This window comes from Triturus cristatus, chromosome 2_1, assembly GCF_964204655.1.
Source record: "Triturus cristatus chromosome 2_1, aTriCri1.1, whole genome shotgun sequence".
Lineage (NCBI taxonomy): Eukaryota > Metazoa > Chordata > Amphibia > Caudata > Salamandridae > Triturus > Triturus cristatus.
Genome location: NC_140581.1, coordinates 898,274,777 through 898,294,151, shown reverse-complemented (window position 1 = coordinate 898,294,151; position 19,375 = coordinate 898,274,777). Strand labels below are relative to the sequence as shown.

Here is a 19,375-nt window from a genome sequence, read left to right as displayed (position 1 = left end):
GGGCCTCACCTGCGATCTGTGAGTTAGCTGTCTTGCGAGTGTTAGAAACCACAAGAGAGTCTAAAGGCAGCTGACCCTTGATGTAGGTGTGGTCAGTAAGTGCAGGATTATATTTTTTCTCCACCCTGGGTGTAATGATTCTTGCCCTCGCGGGATCTTTAAAGATCTCACCTGAATGCTTAAGCATCTCTTAAAGCATCGGCAGTGTATGAGTAGCTTTCTGAGAGGAACTTAGGGTTTCGAATAAGAAATCCTCTTCTAAAGCCTCCTTATGCAGATCCACCCCATGATAATGAGCAGCCCTGTTAAGTAGCTCAATGTATCCTATGTTGTCGTTGGGTGGTGAGGGCCTGGACGGATATGAATCAGGGTCATAATCCTCCCATGGGTCAGTATCCTGTGGCCTATCCCTATCCCCATACCCTTCATCCTGTGGGTCAGGTGATAGTGGTGGTGGTGAATTTATGGGTGTGATGAGTACATTTGGATCAGTGGAAGAAGGAGGTAGAATGTAAGGTGGAGAAGGGTTAGTACCCACATTTTTGCTCTTCAGAGGAATGTGGTAATCCTCCTGCAGGCCCATTTTCCTTTTCTCAGGTAGTTTGGCATGGATATGTCCAGTGTCCGGATGTATTACCAGTTCTTTCTATTTCGGATCTGAAGGTGGAACGTCGGACCGAGGCTCTTTTGGTGGAGTCTTTGTCTTTGGTTGCTGTGTTTGGCGTCGAAAGTTTCGGCTTTGAACCCTTCGGCTCCGAAGATTTTCTCTTCTGTAATGGTGGAATGGTTACTAAGACATGCTTCGGTTTTGACGCCGAAGGTTTCAGCACCGGCATGGGGCCGATTCGAGCCCGAGCCGGAAGGCTTTTCCTTGTGTTTCGGCGTCAGGCCCAAGGGTGGGGCGCCCAAAACTTTGTCTTGGCACTGACCTTGGCCCCAAGGCAGAGGAAGGACCGGAGCATTTTTGGTCTTGTGTTGCTGGGGCAAGGGGGTTTCTGTACTCACGGTATGCTGACCCGGTGTAACGTGCTCCGCTTTTTCCATGTTGGAGTCTGCCTCGGACACGGAGATATGTTCTGCTTCTTCGGCTCCTTGAGCGTGTAGTTCTTCTCTGTCGGAATCTTCGCTGAAGATGTCCAGTGCGGAGCCGCCCTGATGTTGCATTTCGTGACGTCGAGCCTGATGGTCACGGAGCGTCTTCTTCAATCGAAAGGATCAGCACGCGTCGCAGTCTTTTTCGTTGATTTCCGGGGATAGGCAGAGGTTGCACACTTCGTGCAAGTCGGTGCGCGGAAACTTAAGTGCGTTACCCGGGATAGGGCTTGAATGGAGTCCGTTCCATCAACTGCTAGCGAGCCCGGTGCGGGTAGGCCCAAGGGCCCTCCACCAGTTTTCCGATCGAAGGTCTGAGTCGAAACGATACGCAGAGCATGAGAACCGCAATCGAGAAACAATACTGTCGAGAAATAGTGGATTGCGCGTCGAAGGGAACCGGTGCCGAACCCGATGGCGGAAAAAAACAATCTAACAATTGGGTCGATGCCCATGCGCACTATCACCGAAAGGAGGAGTCACCTACCTCGTGACTGGAAAAGACTTCTTCGAAGAAAAACAAAGTGCATACATCGGGACCCAACACTAGATGGCAGGCTATGCAAACCATGTGATCTACAGCTCACATGCCTCGAACACAGACATTTTTAGGAACAGAAAACTCATAACAGTGGTTCCTAAGGGGGAAAAGTGTAAGCAGTTTCTCAGGTAAGTACACAACTTAAGAGTGGGGATTTTGGGGTTTAGGACAATGGTTCTCCATGGTCTAGATGGTCACTCGAATTGCACCACCAGCAGCACTGGGGCGGCCGGGTACAGAGTGCAGGGGCCCAATGCTAGCCAATCCGGCTAAAGGGGCCTTCGGTTAGGGACTGCGATGAGCAGGCCACTCGGGTGTGGGAGCAAAGCTCCTGGGGTTAAGATCAGCTCTGCAGGGGCCAACAATCAGCACAGGCGTTGCACCACCAGCGACAGTGGAGCAGCCAGGTGCAGAGTGCCAAGGTGACGCTGGGGACCCAATGCATATCAATGAAGATCTTGGGTTCGGAAAAGAGGCTGCAGGCTCGGGCAGGGAATCTTCCTGAAGGTGACCACCGGCTGAAGAGGTAAGCTGGGATCTTGTGGGATGCTTGAACGTCGTCAGTGGGGTCACTCACTGGCAGGGGATATTTTTTGACGATGGTTTCTTCTTACCGCTCATGGTCACGGTCCGATTCTTCAGACTGCTTCGGTCATTGTCGTGGTCTTTTTACCGCCTTCAGTCGCTGTTGGAGGGATCCTCCAGGTTGAGGCTGTAGGTGTTGTCTCAAAGCTTGTGGGAGGTCGGGGGTCACCAGATCCTAGACCTCTTTGGTGTGTTGGGCCACTCGGGCTCGGGCTGTGGTGGCCGGTTGCAGAGTAGTGCTGGACCGCAGGACCATCAGATCCAGGTTCCAGGCTTGGAGTCTGTAGCTTGAGCAAATACGGTATTCACAGGAGAGAGTTCGTAAGGTGAGTGCAGGGCCGGTCCTCCGGGCTCTGGGGGCTGCTGACTATGCCGGTTTCTTCGCTGTAGGCAGGTCGAAGTCGGAACAGGCCAGTAGGGCTGGGGCCAAAGCAGTTGGTGTCCTCTTCTTCCTGGGTCAGTACAGCTCTCCAGTCCTTCTTCTTTCTTCCCCGAATCTCCCTTCTGGGTTCAGGGTTGCCCCTAAATACTGTATATAGGGGGCATTTTAGGGGTCTTGAGGTAGTAGCCAATGGGCTAATGACCTTAGGGTGACTACACCCTTGGTGTGCTCACACCACACCTCTAACTGGTGAGTGCCTGCCATCTGAAAGATGGCGGGCACTGAAGAGTGGGCCTCGCCTCCCCCACCTGAGGGTTGGGGTTGGTAGAGGTGGACATCCCTTCTGGGCTGTTCTAATTTTTCCCGCCGGTCTTCCAGACGAAAAATGGGTGAGACAGAAAGAGGGCCTGCTTCTGATAGCAGGAGAGGCTGGGGTTTGCATTGCAAAGGTGGCAAAGCGTTTGAAGCTCCCCTGCCAAAAATGGCTCTTCCTGACCTGGGGAAGGTGTGAACATCTCCACCCAGGAAAGGCTTTTTTTCAGAGCCCAGAGAGCGAAGCCTCCTACTCCAGGGGCCCAGAAACCTGTGTCATGGTGGCAAGTGTTTACCAGTCATGGAACCTACCAGAGGCTGGCTGTTTTCCAGGGGGCATCTCTAAGATGCCCTCTGAGTGCATTGTATAATAAATGCTACCCTGGCATCAGTGTAGGTTTATTATGCGTTTCCTATCAAACTTCCCATATCCTCTTTATGGCTTTACTGTACTTTCAATGTCTAAGAATGGAGTTGACAACGTAGGGGTACACTGCTCTTGCAGGTGTACCCTCACCAGTGGTATAGTGCACCCAGCTAGAGGGGTGACTTATCTATACCATAGGCAGTGGGTTGCAGGCATGGCACACAGGTACATGTGCCATGTCGAGTCTTCACTTTTCTCTGCACTAAAACACGCAGCCAGGTTGGTCCAACCGAGGGTGTCCTAGCCTCCCAACTTACCTCTCCAACCAGTGGTCAGCTCCAGACGATCTTTGTCCCCGAGCCAGCAGTATTTGTTGCAACCGGAGAATCCCCACTGATATCAACAGCGCAACGGACACCAAAACGGCACCCTGCACCCAGCCACCCCTGGTGCCGCTGCGGGTGCATCTTGGGGTCTAGCTTGGATCCCCCTTTGCCCTGAGACTAACACCAGGAGCTTTGTTCCCAGAACCTTGTGGCCTGCTCGTGAGCAGCCACCAACGGGGGCTCCCTATCCCCCATTTGATAATATTGGGCCTCAGCACTCTGCACCCGGCCGCCTTAGTGCCGCTGTAGGTGCTTTGAGAGTGCATCCTCGACCCTGGGGGAACCCTGGTTCTAACCCCAGAAAACTAACCCCCACAACAAAGTACTTACCTATAAATCGATAACTTCATTTCCTCCCATAGGATTGCATTGACTGCTTTTCTTTGAAAATTCTTTTAAGTGTGGACTTGGTTTGTATAAAACCTTGAAAAACTGCATATGTGAAAAAAGTGAATTACTTACTTTTTGTCTAGGAAACGTCTCAGTGTGATATCTAGGCATATCACACTGATTAGCAAAAGTAGCTTAAAAAGTAATCCAAGAAGTAACATGTACTGTAATCTACAAAGTAACTGATAAGTAATTATTGACTTACCTGCAAATTAACCAACTGCATTTGAACCTGCATTCAACTGTAAATTACTGCATAAATATTGCAAAGTATTATTTCACGTATCTACACCAGGCCTGGCTTAGTTCTAGAAATAAAATAACTAAATAAGTTCAGTCTTTGAGTGAGTGACATCATTTCCTGCCTGAGTTTGTACAATAAATGCTTAGCACTACCCTCTGATAAAGCCTTACTGCTCATCCACACTACCACAAATAGAGAGTAAGGCATTATCTACTTTTACCTCTGCCTACCATTGGGGTTCAACTGGACTCTGTGTACACTGTACCTTACCTTGCTATAGTATGTACAAAGCCAGCTTCCTACACACAGGCCCTGGGACACTGATTGGCAGGGACCCGGGGCACATGAAGTTAAAGTGCATAAGAAATCTGTCAGAAAGTGGTGGGGGGTTACTGCAACAGAAACAGACTTCAATACAGTGGGTAAGGGAGAATGGTCTGCTGCAGGACAAATGGCGATTAGTCAATCACCACTGCAGGTTTGAGAAGTCTCCTTTGGGACCAGGATGGGATTAGAAAGGCAGCCTTGATGCTATGTCCACTGGGATTTCAGGTTCCATTGTAGAAACCACGTGCCACCTGGCACAGCTGACAAGAAAAAAGCATGATGCCCAGAAACTAGGCCTGGGTGGTGAACTCCACTCCCAACTCAGAGTTTGCTGAGTTTTCCACACTCCGCGGAGCACACGGAGTTCTCAAAACTCTGCTCCGGAGCGTTTTCTCCTTGCTCATGCTCGCCAACGTCAAGCGGAAATCCACCTCCAGGCAAGATTTGTCAACACAGACGGTCAGATTTCTCAACAAGGGTGGTCGCAGATGGTTGGGACCGCTCGAACGGAGAAACCTTCCGTCTGCATTCAAAAAGCTCCCTCAGCAGCTCTGTCTGAAGGGGGTGGGCGGGGCAGCCAGAAGGTTGACTCCCGGCATCATGCTGACTGAGTCTGACATGACATTTTCAGACTCAGCAGGTAGCAGTGCGCATGTTGGGTTTGGGTCGGAGAATTTTTCCGACCAGCCCAGTCATGCGCACTAGTGTTTGCTGTGGCTGGCGGCTGCGCATTAGGAGAGCGATGGTTGATCAATGCTGCAGCCCTTGTTCTCCTAATGGGCGGCACGTATCCCTGCTAAGCCAATCCTGGTGCTGCTGGAGCAGCGTCTGTATTGGCTGAGAGGGGTTGCCACACTCGCGCCAGCGGCCTCTCGCAGTCCGCCAACGAGGGATTGGGCCCTGGGCTGCCATTGGCTGAGGGAGGCTGGTGGCTGGGAGAAGAGGCCTGGCTCTGCTGGCACCGATTGAGTCCGCGCGCAGTGAAGAAAGGAGCGGCGCGTGGGCTGTGCTGCTGCTGCTGGAGCGAGCCGCTGATGCGCGTGCGATGCTCCGCTTCTCCCGGGCTCTGGAGCCGTCGCGGGGCTGGGCCAGTTTCAGCAGGTGAGGCTGCACTGGAGCACCTGAGAAGTAGCCCAGTCGGTCATTGTTATTTGAAGAAGGTTAGACCCAGGCTAGTTGTCTATGACCAGTACAGCACACATGTCACAAATTATTTGAAGAGGTTTGATGTGCAGCTTTAGGAGCTTTGCAATCCTACCCTTAGTATTGCAGCTGTTCAAAATCTTGAAGGCTGCCAATGAGCATGTAAGTGCTAATTATTGACTAATCGAATCTTATTAGAAATGATTGTCATGGGCAGAATATGTGTCTTCTGTTTCACAGCACAGGATACCCACTTACATTTCGCATGAGAGCTACTATCTGACAAGCCCCGCGGACACCCTTCTCTTCTCTTGTGCATTCTTCGTCCTCAATGTGTGTTCGTTCCTTTGACTCCTTAAATTTGCAAGCATCAAGGAGGGATAGGAACATGCAGGGGTGCGCGCAAAGTCTGGGGAAAGTTTATGTGCAGAGGCAGAACAGAGCTGGTATGGGCAGGTGAAAGTGGTGCACACGTGTGTCGCGATGTCGGGGTCTATGAGAAACCCAGTCCCTCTTTACTCACATGCTCCCTCAGAAGGAGGGAATAGGTAACCTAAGTGAGGGTGTCATCAAAGAGTAGAAGAGGAAGGAGGCCCTGTAGTGGCAATGGACAGTGAAGCAGTGGCGGCAGGGTGCCTAGAGGACATACTGGGCCGCAGTATGGCTATTGTTTTACACCTCACCACTTTTGAACGTAACCAGCCACCACTGCCGCCCTACCTTTCTTCGCATCAACATACCCCACGAAGAGTTGGCCGTTCACCCAGAACTCTCTTGTGCGGTCATGGTAGAACAACCCTCTTTTCGGGTACAGACAGTGGAGTCGCTCTTCATTAGAGGGATGTGGAGTTGCATAGAAGGTGGCAAGGTGACCGATTGACACACATGAATTGGTGTTAACACTTTCAGCAGGAAATAGGCTTTAGTGCAAAGCACCAGGCTTAGATGAAAAAGGATGTAGCTAACTCACCCTCCTTGCCGATTTATTGGCCACAAGAAAGGCTGTTTAGACGATGAGCAGCCTGAAGGGACAATTATGCTAAGGCTCAAAGGGAGCACTCATAAGAAATGTGAGAACCAAATTAAGGTCCCACTGAGGCATAATGAAAGGGAAAAATGGGGTCATATGTAAAAGACCTTTGAGAAACCGATTTACAATCAGAGATATAAATAAGGAGGTTTGGTCACACAGCCGCAAAAAACGGCAGATAAGGCAGAAAGTGCCTTTCAGAGTGCCCAGAGCAGAGTCCTACTGGGCAAGGGTCAAAATGAAAAATAGAATTTCAGAAATGGAGAAAGAAAGAGGGTCAATAGACCTTTCTGTACAATATGATACAAACTTTTTCCATTGGCAGGCGTATACCGTCTTGGTGGAGGGACGTCTGGCTGCCAGAATAACATTACAGACTTCGGGAGGAAGGTCGGAAGTTATCAACTGCCACTGCTCAATCTCCACACCTGTCGGACATAATGGATCACCGACCAAAGAATAAATATAAAATGTTGCCTCTAACCAGTCAGGCGTGGACTGCTGAGGATAAACTAAAGAGGCATGGCGGCCACTGTACCAGGTAGAGAGGAGTTGAAGGACTAGTGCCCAGCTGCCCTGCGTGATGGCTGCTGATGCATTGTTCACAGACCCAAAAGGACTGGCCTGTCTGTTGCATCACTCGTTGGGAAGATTGCCACTGGCATAAGCCCTAACCCACGAAAACGCGTTGACACCTATACAGTGCTAAAAACGAGAAACATATGGGCACATTAGACAAGGGCTCTCAATAAATCATGGTTCTGTGCTGTTGATTTGCGCAAATTATCAAAAGTTAAAGACAGATGTAATTGTCTTAAGTGTTCTCTCCCTTTTTCATCGATATACATTTGTTGATTTTAAATTGAATTTTGCCATTTCATTCATATTTTAACAATAAGGGGGGAAAAACTCTTTTAGATATTTTCTTTTATGTGATGCATTTCACTTTTTTACAAGAAGGGCCTGTTTAATACAATATTTTGTAATGTAACGTGCAAAAACATTAATTATTAAAGATTAAAAAGTATTTATAATTATTGTGGCAGTTGACTTATGTAGGTTTGGGGGTATGAATGTGATGTACATGAGATCTTGAGTATGTATGTATGATTGAATATTAGCTGGCAGACAACTGTGGTGAACTGTAGCTCCAAAGGGAAAAACTGATGACTTTATAGATTCTCATTTAAACCAGGGAATGTTAGGAGTTGTTTTTATCTGTGTCTAAGTCACTTCTACGACTTTTTTTCCACACACTGCGTTGTTTGAACTATTGTCACAAATGAATTTATTATGTATTGAACTTGCATTAAAAAAGTTATAAACAAAAGAACATGTATAATTAAAATTCGAATGAGAGACAGCCGGTTGTATTGATTACGATTATGTGTTTATTTTCACATAAAGTAACGTATGAAAGTTCATAGTGAATTTGGTGACCAGTGACTCATATATAATGGTTACCTTCTATACCACATCCCATTGGACCATTGTTTCTTTGGAACCAGCTGAGGCATCGGTTCTGTGGCCTTGAAGGAATGTAACTTAAAACTTGACACCCTTGGGCCTTCTCTTTGGAACTAGAGTTGTGGGATGGGGTTGATTCCTGCTTCACTTGTGATTTTGACTTACCATAAAACTTTGAGCGGGAAGTTGAGCAGTCACTGGAACTGCCTCGTGACCAGAATCGGTCGCTTCCTGGTCTCATATTGCCTTTGGGAGTGTTAGGGCACATTGGTCTCATAACTTAGAGTCGTGGTTGGAGCCTAAGTACTAAAGGCACACCTTGCGGGGGTCCATGACCGATATCTGCTTACTGCAGTTCAGCACAGCTTGAGTCCTGCCTTTTTCGTGGTGGATTCCTACCCTAGAACACTGTGAAAAGTTGTTTGGAGCCATCAGAAGACCAACCAAGTTGGGACCAAAGCTCGAGGTTCAGTGTCATTAGGTGCAGAACAAAAGGAACTCACGACATTGTGCAAGTGGTGATGCTCATATGCAGCTCCTATTCTTCATTTACGGGGAGTTATGAAGTCGGGTGGTATGTCGCCAGCAGGGAGTTGTGCAGAACCACCTACTTGTGTGCAGAAGTATCCCTGAATAAATCTTCAAATCCAATGTAGCACCTGGCAGATTTTCCAAAGTAAAGAATCTGTGGTAAGAAGTACCCTTAAGAATGCAGTACATATTTTCAGGATAGCATCCCTCTACAGCAGAGTGAGGAGATTGCTCATTTTGGGAGCTCCAAAAAGGACGAGGAAGAGAAAGGAGAGAATATATAGAAGTGTGTCCCTTTATGATCAAAGTGCGGAGGAAATATATACAAATATAAATTAAGTAGGCAGCTCTGGCAATAGATGTATTCTTCATTGCCACATCAGTTCTCAGATTGACATGGCAGGCACTTGTCACAGTGCCTTAGTATGGAAAGCACCACTGCCATGCTAGTAGCCAAATTACAACCAAACAATCTGGAATGGTTGCTAATGGGACAAATGCGTTAACTGCATAGATCTTTGTATGGCACCATTGGTGACAGGTGTAATTGGAATAGATCCACTAAGCCTGATAAAAAATTAAGTACTTGCTTAACAATACAACTGACATCTATCAACATTGCTAAGGTAGCCCACATGATGGATGTGGCCGAAAATGATTGGGTAAATTAAGCAGACAATGTTTAAGTTGCCCGTTACGTAAATTACAGGTGCCACAATTTCAACGCTGTTTTGAGGGCGGTATATATAAACTGTGAGCCCCATCTGATTTCTTACTCAACCACTTATGTATCCCACTCCCTGGCCACTAACTACCTGTGGCTTGCTGCGAGTTACACTGGTGCTGAAGATCATAGAGTGCAGGTGCGGCCTGTGCAGGTAAGAGCATGGGGCGGTGGGGCCGGGTTGTGGGGGATTCGACAGACGACCACGAGAGAAAATTAAATAAATAATTCATTCTCTCTCGTGGTTGTCTATCGAAATCTCCCCCCACCCGGTCCCACCGCTCTTACCTACACGGGCCACGGCTGATAAAGTGTCAGCCGGAATCAGTGATGTGGCTGTTGAATATGGATTCACCAAACAAAAGCAATAGTGTTCTGCATTTCCAGAACTGCAGTGTCAAACAGGATCCTTGCTGCTATAGTTTAGTTCAGTTCATCTTTATTTTGTTTCTTTAAACCATAAAAGCATGTACAAACATTATAGGCAGGAAATTAATAACACTTGATAAATAAGGTTTTATAGATTAGAAAGATCAATTAAAATAGACAAAAACGATGTGTTCCCACACACAGTCCATTTTCACTAGACATGTAATTGGTCATGAAAGGAGGGGCTTATTAAAAAAAAAAGATAATATAGCAGCTAACAGATTCCGGATAAAAATACTGAGGCTACAATAACCGGATACAACGACCCAGGAGCATCATGGGACATATGAATGAATATCATTCGATAGTAGACAAAGCAAGTATGCATCCAATTAAAATATTGACCCCTGCTTTTTCCTGAGCTGCCATAGTTACTCTGCCCATCTGCCCATGCTACTCTACATCACATCAAACAACAGCAAGGTACTCCTGGCCTAGCATCTACGTATTCCTTTTGAGACAAATTAAATAAGAATAGTTTGTGGTAAAAATAAAGATGGTCAGAGTAAAAGACAGAGGACCAGTTCCGATTTTGTAACATGCCAAAAACGGGGTACACCTCAGTTCATATTAGAAACATGAAAAGTCCAAACTACCTTGGGTAAAACGGTCCTTCACAAGTCTCCAATTTCATACAGTAGCAAAGAAAATAGCTACTGAACAAATCTTAAGTGTGAACAGAATGGCTCAAACTTTAAATGGAGGATACACTGCAATGATGATTCTATTACAATGGAGGCATAGGGACCTAAAAGCATGATTGATGCAATTATCAGAGAATCAGAGGAAACAATCAAAGTTTGAGGTCCTTGGTTAGTTTTCTTGGAAAGAGGATACCCAGTTACATTTGATTCAAGGCAGCTAATGCTCCTCCTTTTGCATTGATCCACAAGGCACAGCAAAAGTTAATCTCTTAGAAGATGGCACTCCTCCTAGCGATTACATCGGCAAGGAGGGTAGGGGACATTGACTGTAAAAGTAGCCTTTCTCCGATTCACCAGGGACAAAAAGTCATCATATGAACAAAACCTAAATTCATATTTAAAGTCCCTACCAACTTCCATCTGAATTAACAGTCATTTCACATTCATTCTTCCTTAACCCTACAACGTCAGAAAAAAATCATTACACTCACTCGATGTGCGCATATGTACTAGATTTTATATTGACAAAACAAAGGACATACGTTCATCAGACCAACTGCTTGTATCCTGCGACCAGCAAAGACGGGCTCTACCCATTTCAAAACAGAGGCTAGCACGTTGGCTCCAGGCCAGCCTCTCTTTCTCTCCAGTAAAGCCAAGTATCCGCTCCAAGGAAGAGCGATAGAGCATTCCACCAGAAGCCCAGTTATGACTGCTGCACTCCAACTTGGTGTATCCTTACAAGACATCTGCCATGCAGCTACCCAGAGAAGCAGGATCCCATTCACAAAGCACTACCTCCTTGATGTTAACGCAGAAGCCGACTCAGCAGTCGGACAAGCAGCCCCTCAGTAAAGTTGAGTCTGCTTGCCACTTTCTTATATTTGTTGTAGTTCTGATGTACTGCTTACTATTCTGATTCAAGCATGTGAATATATGAAATATCCAATCCTAGAGAAGAAATTAGTTACCAACCTGTAACTCCAGTTCCCAACTGTTGGCATCTTTCATATATTCACATGCTATCCCCTCCTCCCTGGTCAGAAGCTTACTTAAAATATACTTTGCGGTCCCCTAGGCTGGAGTACGAGAGTTACCACTACTACCTCATAGGATCAAGTTTGGATTGTTTAAAAAGGGGTAGATGTGCTTCTAAACAAATATTGTTGAGGCCTATGGCAATTTTAACACAGTTTACTGCTGGTTAAGATTGGCAGCCATCCCCACCCTAGCCATGGGAAATGGTTCAAGCATATAAATATATGAAAGTTCCAAAGTATTTTATTTTTTAAAACACATGTCCGAATCATTGAGACCTCATGCCAATTCCTGTTTATACTCTAGCATATTGTCTTACATGTCCCATCCTTCCATTCGCGTTCCATCCTTCCATTTGCAAACAAGATTGCAGTAAGGTTAGTTCCAAAACACACACTTACATACCCTTGTTGAAAACACTCTTTCAATTAATCCATCTGTACAGTTGTTGTCCCGGATAAGCCAAGAAGAAGGAAGGTGGCATAACTTTCCGCATTACTCCATCCAAAGTGTGGTTGGGCACCATCACAAGCTATGCAAACTTGTTACACTGCAGTAACAAAATCTCTTACCCCTTCATAAGATTTGATGGACTTCCAACAAGCTGAGAAACACTATATGCTTCAGTTCATATAAGATTTACACAGCTGCCCACTAGTCTGAAAATGCCCCAATGCTATGGTATATCTGCCACCACTGTTAGTATTGCTCAACTGTTTACCACATTTTGCTCTGCGGTACCCTTTTGCTTTACAGTATTTTTCTATTTGTCATAAAAACTAAGTAAGGGGACCAGCCACTCGACATTCTACCAGTTGACTTTACTCACTACACCATGGTGCATTGCACACACCATTAACGAGCGCCAGCTCACACACAGTTCACGACCACCAGCAACTTCACTACTCCTGCTGCTTGAAAGAATGTCATTGGTCTACAGCACTAGCAGCAGTTAGACTCTCTGCACCTTTGTGACGTCACCTTTTCCTGTGTCTCCACTGGCACCGCCCAGATGACACCATTCGGTCTGATGTCCTGGCATGTACTGCAGAGCGTTCATCATAGCATTTCAGTAACACCATCTTTACTACAGCAAGTTGATGAGATCACTGCAGCTCTCATGGCGCACAAATTTGGCCCAAAATTGCTCCTCCAGCTTCCTCAACGATGTCCACTTGACACCTTGAGTTTTGTGCCTCTACATATCTTTACACGAGCACTAGCAGCAGTGTTAGGCACCTGATGATCATTGTTCTTAATCAGCTCCGACATCACTCAGACAAGTTGAGAGTGGTGTCTTGGGGTATAGATGTAGATGCGTAGGTGTTTTCATTACCAGTGAAATGAGGGCAAAACATTAAGGAACTGGTAGAACTGAAGAGACCGTTTAATTACATACCCCACCCAGAAGCAAAATACGCTTCAATTAACACTTTTAGATATGCATTTTCCTTGGAATTACATTATCACACCAGTTAGTTGCACTCTGTCCTAAACATTTACATACAAATATTTAAATTCTAGCAGAACATCGCCAACAGGCCAGTTAGACCGGAATGATAACTGCTGGTGTGTACAAATAACTCAGTGCAAATAACAGTTATTATGAGTGCTTGCCGTGTTTTTGCTTGTTTTTTGTGATTGTTCATACCACATTTTAACAGCCTGGCCAAAAGCTAATCATTACACCAAGAGCAAAACAGAGCTGCAAAACTTGCATTCTGTTCCTCATGAGGGCTAGTGCAATACCATGTGTACCTGTTTTGCTCTAATGTCAGGGTCCAGATGACCCTGCAAGTGTAAAATGCTAGGAAGAGGAAACATGCATAGTACAAATTATATAAAAGTATACATTCACTTTCCATGGTCTGGTTCCATGTACACATCGGTTTCTTGGGTATTTGAAAATAAATATTATTAAAGCTAAATATCAATAATTATCAACTTAGAATGGTTTGAAAATGATAGACCTGGGACTATGACTTGTTTGAAGCCTTGTTGAACACTGTATCCTTTAAGATGGCATAATGCACTACTTCAAGAGAAATGAATGGAGCGACAAAAAGGCAGACGGGTACTACTATCTTCCTAAAAAGAAACACAACGCAAAAAAAGAATAACTTCACATATGGTTACAATTATGACCTGAATGGAGGAGGCCACAGCAGATTTATCAACTACCACCTAAACTTCACCTTTGAATCCAACTTTTGCAAGTAGAGAATGAAGCTGCACCATTAACTCTTCATTAGGTGAGGAATCTTTGCTGGCACTTAACAGCAACTGCAGCAGGATCTGTGTTCCTCCCTTAGACACAAGTACACCAACTCTTCGACCACCACCTAGAGAGTGAAACCATATCACAGCCATCAGAAAAAGCAAGACAAGCTCTCTATTTCAGAAGAAAGCAAGAGATTCTCAAAACACGGTTTTAACATCAAGTAAGCAGATGTAAATTATATAGTCACAACCAACAGCCATTAAAATATTTTTTGAGCTTGCCATGTCACATCATGTAGTACTTACCTGAACTCCAGTTGGGCTGTATTGTGTGTAGGGATCATTAGCACAGCATGTACTAAAAGATTAACTGTCTCCTGGTGCTCCCTTCATCAATTTAGTGTACATAAGGCTAGAACTTCAAGGTGGCTTACAAAACACTTAATCAGCAGTGTTTCCTCACTGAGCTATCTCAAGGGCTAACTGAATTTGTCCTAAAAACAGTCCTTCCACTCATGGTTTCCAACAGAGCTCGAGCTGCACTGGACAAGTGAAACTCTCTGTCTTTTCAGATCCAAACTAAGATACTTTTAAGATCCACTTTAACAGCTAAATGTCACAATGGGGTGATCATTAGCAATGTAAACGGGTGCCGATTATGCTGCATAGTGGACTGTGTATAAGCTCACAAAGTGGAAAGATCCCATTTTGGAAAACTGCTGACCAGAATACCATCAGTGATACACACTCACAGATAAAGACTAACGTTTGAGTGGATGGGTTGAGTGCTCTGACTGGGAGGAAAATTGGAACAAAAGTAGATTGCAGGTCTAGCTGCTAACAGTGTAAAATGTGTGCAGGTAAAATAAGCCAAGGTTTTGAGAGTGTAAAAGGATATCAAGCACGCTGGGATACAGAGAGAGGGTATGGCAATCTGAGAACAGTGCAAACGCAAGGAGATGATGGACGGAGAGCTGGAACTTTTCAGACACTCCCTCTCAGTCACAGATCTGGGTTGAATCAATCATCATTCTTTAGTTCCAAACACAAGGAGATGATAGACAGAGTGCTGACAAAACAGTACCAGTGAGAGAGGAATGGATAATGTGTTATTTAGCCACAAAGGATGAGATGGTCTCATCCTCAGCACAGCCAGCCCCAATGGTGCTGATGGCGAGACCACCTCGTCTTTAGCAATCAAGTGCTTTAAAAAAAAAGTTATTGACAAACACAGACTAGAAAAATGTCAACCTCTTATAGTTTAGAAGCTGCTACAGTTTGCAGATTTGGTGCCAAAATATGTCAGAAAAGGAAAGGGAAAAGGGGCATTAAACACACACACGCATAGAAAAGCGAACACAGCAAAGTACAGACAAATACTCATTACAAAACACCAACTTTATTTTTTTAAACAAAAGGGAGAGCGGACAGGTGATGGGAAGTACAAAATAGCAATTTTCAAGGTAAAATCAATGATGTAAGTTACATTCAGCATTTTACTATTTAAAATATCAGATGGCTTAGAAGATAGTATGTGCCTACTGGTATTTTAATTGCTATTTACATCGCACAAACCTACCAAGGGAACTCTACATCAATGGGGAAGAAAAGGGTTGCCAGACAATTTAAAAGCCTGTATATAAAGGAGGAAAAGGCACATATGCATTACATAATAGGCCAGGTGCCAAACCTTTGAAAATAACCAATGTCCCCAATCACATGGCCAGGAAAGCACATCTCCTACCACAAAGTATGGGGCGTGGGGGTGAGAGACCGGTACAGGAAGCGAGTGAAGCAGCAAGTGTTTTTACTTGACACCATAAGGAGGAATAGCAGGAAAATGAAAGGGAATGCCAGATGCCTCTTTTTCATCAACCATTTACTCCCCTGCTAAATCTTGGAAATTATCCTGCTGCACTATGAGATGAACTTCGGGCTGAATGAAGATGGTGAAAAATGGGGCCTGCGGGTCGCACGGTTAAGTGGAGGACACACAAAAAAACAGGACTAAAGAACTGTTCAGTGGCAGTGCTGTCCAACAGGAAGAAGAGCAAGTCAGATAGCACAGAGCAAACCATTAAACAACCTCCTGAAACTGCAGCCTTCAATTGAAAACCTGGGCGGGATATTTAAACATTTCTCTACCAAAAATAATGCTATACATGGTGAATGTTACTTACCCAGTAAACATCTGTTTGTGCCATGTAGTGCTTTAGAGTCACATGCTTAGCATAAATCCACCATATAGTGTTGGGCCCAGAAGTGTGCAAGTGTTTTTTCTTGGAAAAAGTCTTTTGAGTCACAAGTTATAGTGACTCCTCCTCTTGCTTGCATTGCGCAAGGTCATCAACTCCATTGTTAGATTGTTTTCCGTTTGGCGGGTGAGGATGGAGTGAAAGGATAGCGGATTCTATAGAGATGACCATGTAGTAAATTAATGTATGATATATGTATATAAATGCAAAGAGCACAAGTCACTGGGAAGGAGTGTGGATGCATGTGAATCTACAGCACTACATGCCACAAACAGATGCTTACTAGGTAAGTAACATTCACCGTATGATGGCATGTGTGGCTGTAGATACACATGCCTAGCATAGACTAAAAAGCAGTTCTCCCAGTAAGCGCTGATTAACTTGTGCTTGGTGCATTTGTTTAAAATAGTGTACGAAGTACTGCTTGACCAACATTTGCTTGTTGTGGTGCCATAACATCTACACAATAATTTTTTGTAAATGTATGTGGTGTAGTCCATGTAGCTGATTTACCTATGTCAGCTACTGGAATATTGCCTATAAATGCCATATAAGCCCCTTTTGTGTGTAGAGTGGCCTCTTGGTGGAATAGGGAGTGTTCTTTTGACTTTAGCATAACATGTTTGGATATTTTTTAATATTCGATATGCGATACCCGATTTAGAGATTGCTTTCTCTTTATGTGGTTTTCAAAATGACCCAAATAGTTGTTGAGTTTTTCGGAAAGATTGTGTTCGATCTACATAGTACATTAGTGCTCTTTTGATATCCAATGTATGTAAAGCTCTTTCAGCTAATGATTCTGGTTGAGGGAAAAACACAGGGAATTCTATGGATTGTGCCATGTGAAAATGCAATATTACTTTCAGGAAAAATTTAGGGTTAGTTCTTAGAACAACTTCATCCCTATGTACTTCAAAAAATGGTTCTTCTAAAGTAAATGCTTGAATTTCTCCTACTCTTCTGAGTGAGGTAACTGCAAAGAGAAACGTTTCCATGATAGAAACTGCAATTGGCATGTGCACAATGGTTCAAACGGTGGACTCATTAACCTTGTTGGCACAATATTTAGATTTTACATTGGTGTAGGTGGTGCTCTAAATGCAATAACTCTTAAGTCTCTGTAGAAAAGCTTTAATTACAGGAATTCTAAATATGGAAGTTTATTCTCTATTTTTAAGATATGGAGCTAGGGCTGTAAGGTGCATTTTAATGGAAGTAAAAGCCAAACTTGCATTTTGTAAATTGAACAAGTAACATATAATGTTTTGAGGTGATACTTGTATGGAATTAATGTCCTTTGAATGGCAGCAATGAATAAAGAGTTTCCATGTTGTTGCTGTATAGCATGCCCTGGTTGTGGGTCTTCTTACCTCTTTTAGGATATCCGTACATTCTTTTGGTAAGTTTAGATATCTGAATTCTAAGACCTTAGGAGCCAAATTGCAAGACTGAGAGATCTGGGATTTTGGGTATGTTAGTGCTTTGTGGTTCTGCGTGAGAAAGTCTTGTCGCTTGGATAACATTTGATGTGGTACTACCGATATCTTCAGCAGTGTTGTGTACCATGACTGTCTGGCCCATGTTGGAGCATTTAGGATTAGTGTGAGGGATGCCTGCTTTAGTTTACGAATGACAAATGGAAGCAGGGGGAGAGGTAGAAAAGCGTAAGCAAATATCCCTGACTAATTGATCTAAAGTGTATTGCCTTTGGATTGTGGGTGTTGGAACCTGGAGGCGAAGTTTGGTATTATGCGTTTTGTGGTACTGAAAAAAGATCTATGGCCAGTTGTCTCCAGTGTTGGAAGAATGGGTGTAGGACTTGTAAATTAATTTCCCACTCGCGGACTTGCTGGTGTGTTCTGCTGAGAAGATCCGCCAGGTGATCGCCTACTCCTGGTATGTATTCTGCAAGCAACTGAATGTTGAGCTGTAGATCAAACCTACATATCTTTTGTGCTAGCAGAGACAGTTGTGGAGATTTGCCCCCCCCCCTCATTTTTGCAGATAATACATGGTAGTCATGTTGTCTGTCTTGTTTAAAACTACCTTGCCTTTTAGGTGAGGAAGGAAAGCTTTTATGGCTAGATGAACTGTCAAGAGTTCTAGGTAAATTGGTGTGTAGAAGGGATTGTGTGTCTGTCCATTGCCCTTACACAGTTGTGTCCTGTAAGTGTGCTCACCAACCTATCCTTGATGCGTCCTTTGTCCTGGTTGTTTGCGGAATTGGGTCTATAAAAGGCCGTCCCTGTACTAGTTTGGTGGAGTTTCACCACTGCAAAGATTGGCAAACTTGACGACTGATCAACACTAGATCTTCCAAATGACCCTCCCCTGGAGACTATTGTTGTGCTAAGCATTGTTGTAGAGGGTGCATATTTGGTTTGGCATGAGGCACTATGGCTATGCATGAAGCCACGGTTCCTAGGAGATGCAAACAGTCAATCAATCAATCAGGGGTTTATAAAGCGCGCTACTCACCCGTGAGGGTCTCAAGGTGCTGTCCTCACAGATATTTGTTTTTGAGGCTGAAATAGTGGCACCAGAGCTTTAAAAGTTTGAATTCTGGCTGCATTTCGGTAAGCTACCCCTATTTAACAATTTAGAATTGCTCCTAAGTAAGGCTGTATTTGTAGTTATTTGAGGTGTGATTTTATTGTGTTTATTGTAAAACCTAGTTTTGCAGTAAATGTATTGTTGTGTGTGTGCTTTGCAAACATGTGCAATTTGTGTTACTTTTGGTAAGACAATAGTCTACATATGGAAATACATGTATATGTCTCTTCTTAAATGGGCTGCTACAACTGCCAGACATTTGGTAAATACTCTGGGGCTGTGGTGACCCAAATGGTAGCACTTTGCTTTGAAATGCTGCCTCTTAAAGGCAAACCTGAGATATTGCCTGTGTGCTGGGTGAATTGGGATGAGGAAATATGCATCCTTTAGATCAAATGCTGTCATCAAATCTCCTGTTTGAAGAAGTGGAATTAAATCTTGAAGAGTGACCGTATACAAATGTTTTGACAGGCTATAACTGTTCAGAAGTATGAGATCTAATATGGGTCTTAGAGTTCCATCCTTTTGGGGAATTAGAAAGTAAATGGAGTAAACCCCTCCTTGCCCTGATGTTGTTTTGGTACTGATTTTATTGCTCCTTTTTTAATAGAGCTTGAATCTCTTGCTTTAACAGGTTTTGATGTGGTGTGACCAACCTGTGAATGCGAGGTGGAATGTCTGGAGGAGTGGAGGTGCGATCCAGACAATAACC

The 19,375-nt window shown here is 44.5% G+C and overlaps 1 protein-coding gene across 2 annotated transcripts in view; it reads right to left on the bottom strand.

Annotated features, from left to right (window-relative positions):
- AGTPBP1 (ATP/GTP binding carboxypeptidase 1) overlaps positions 1-19,375 on the bottom strand; it is a 1,256,713-nt gene that overhangs the window by 832,677 nt on the left and 404,661 nt on the right. For both annotated transcript variants that reach the window (XM_085633101.1, XM_085633102.1), the window contains one exon: positions 13,828-13,974. In XM_085633101.1, the coding sequence (XP_085489227.1) occupies positions 13,828-13,974 (147 nt within the window). The remainder of the gene's footprint in view (positions 1-13,827; positions 13,975-19,375) is intronic.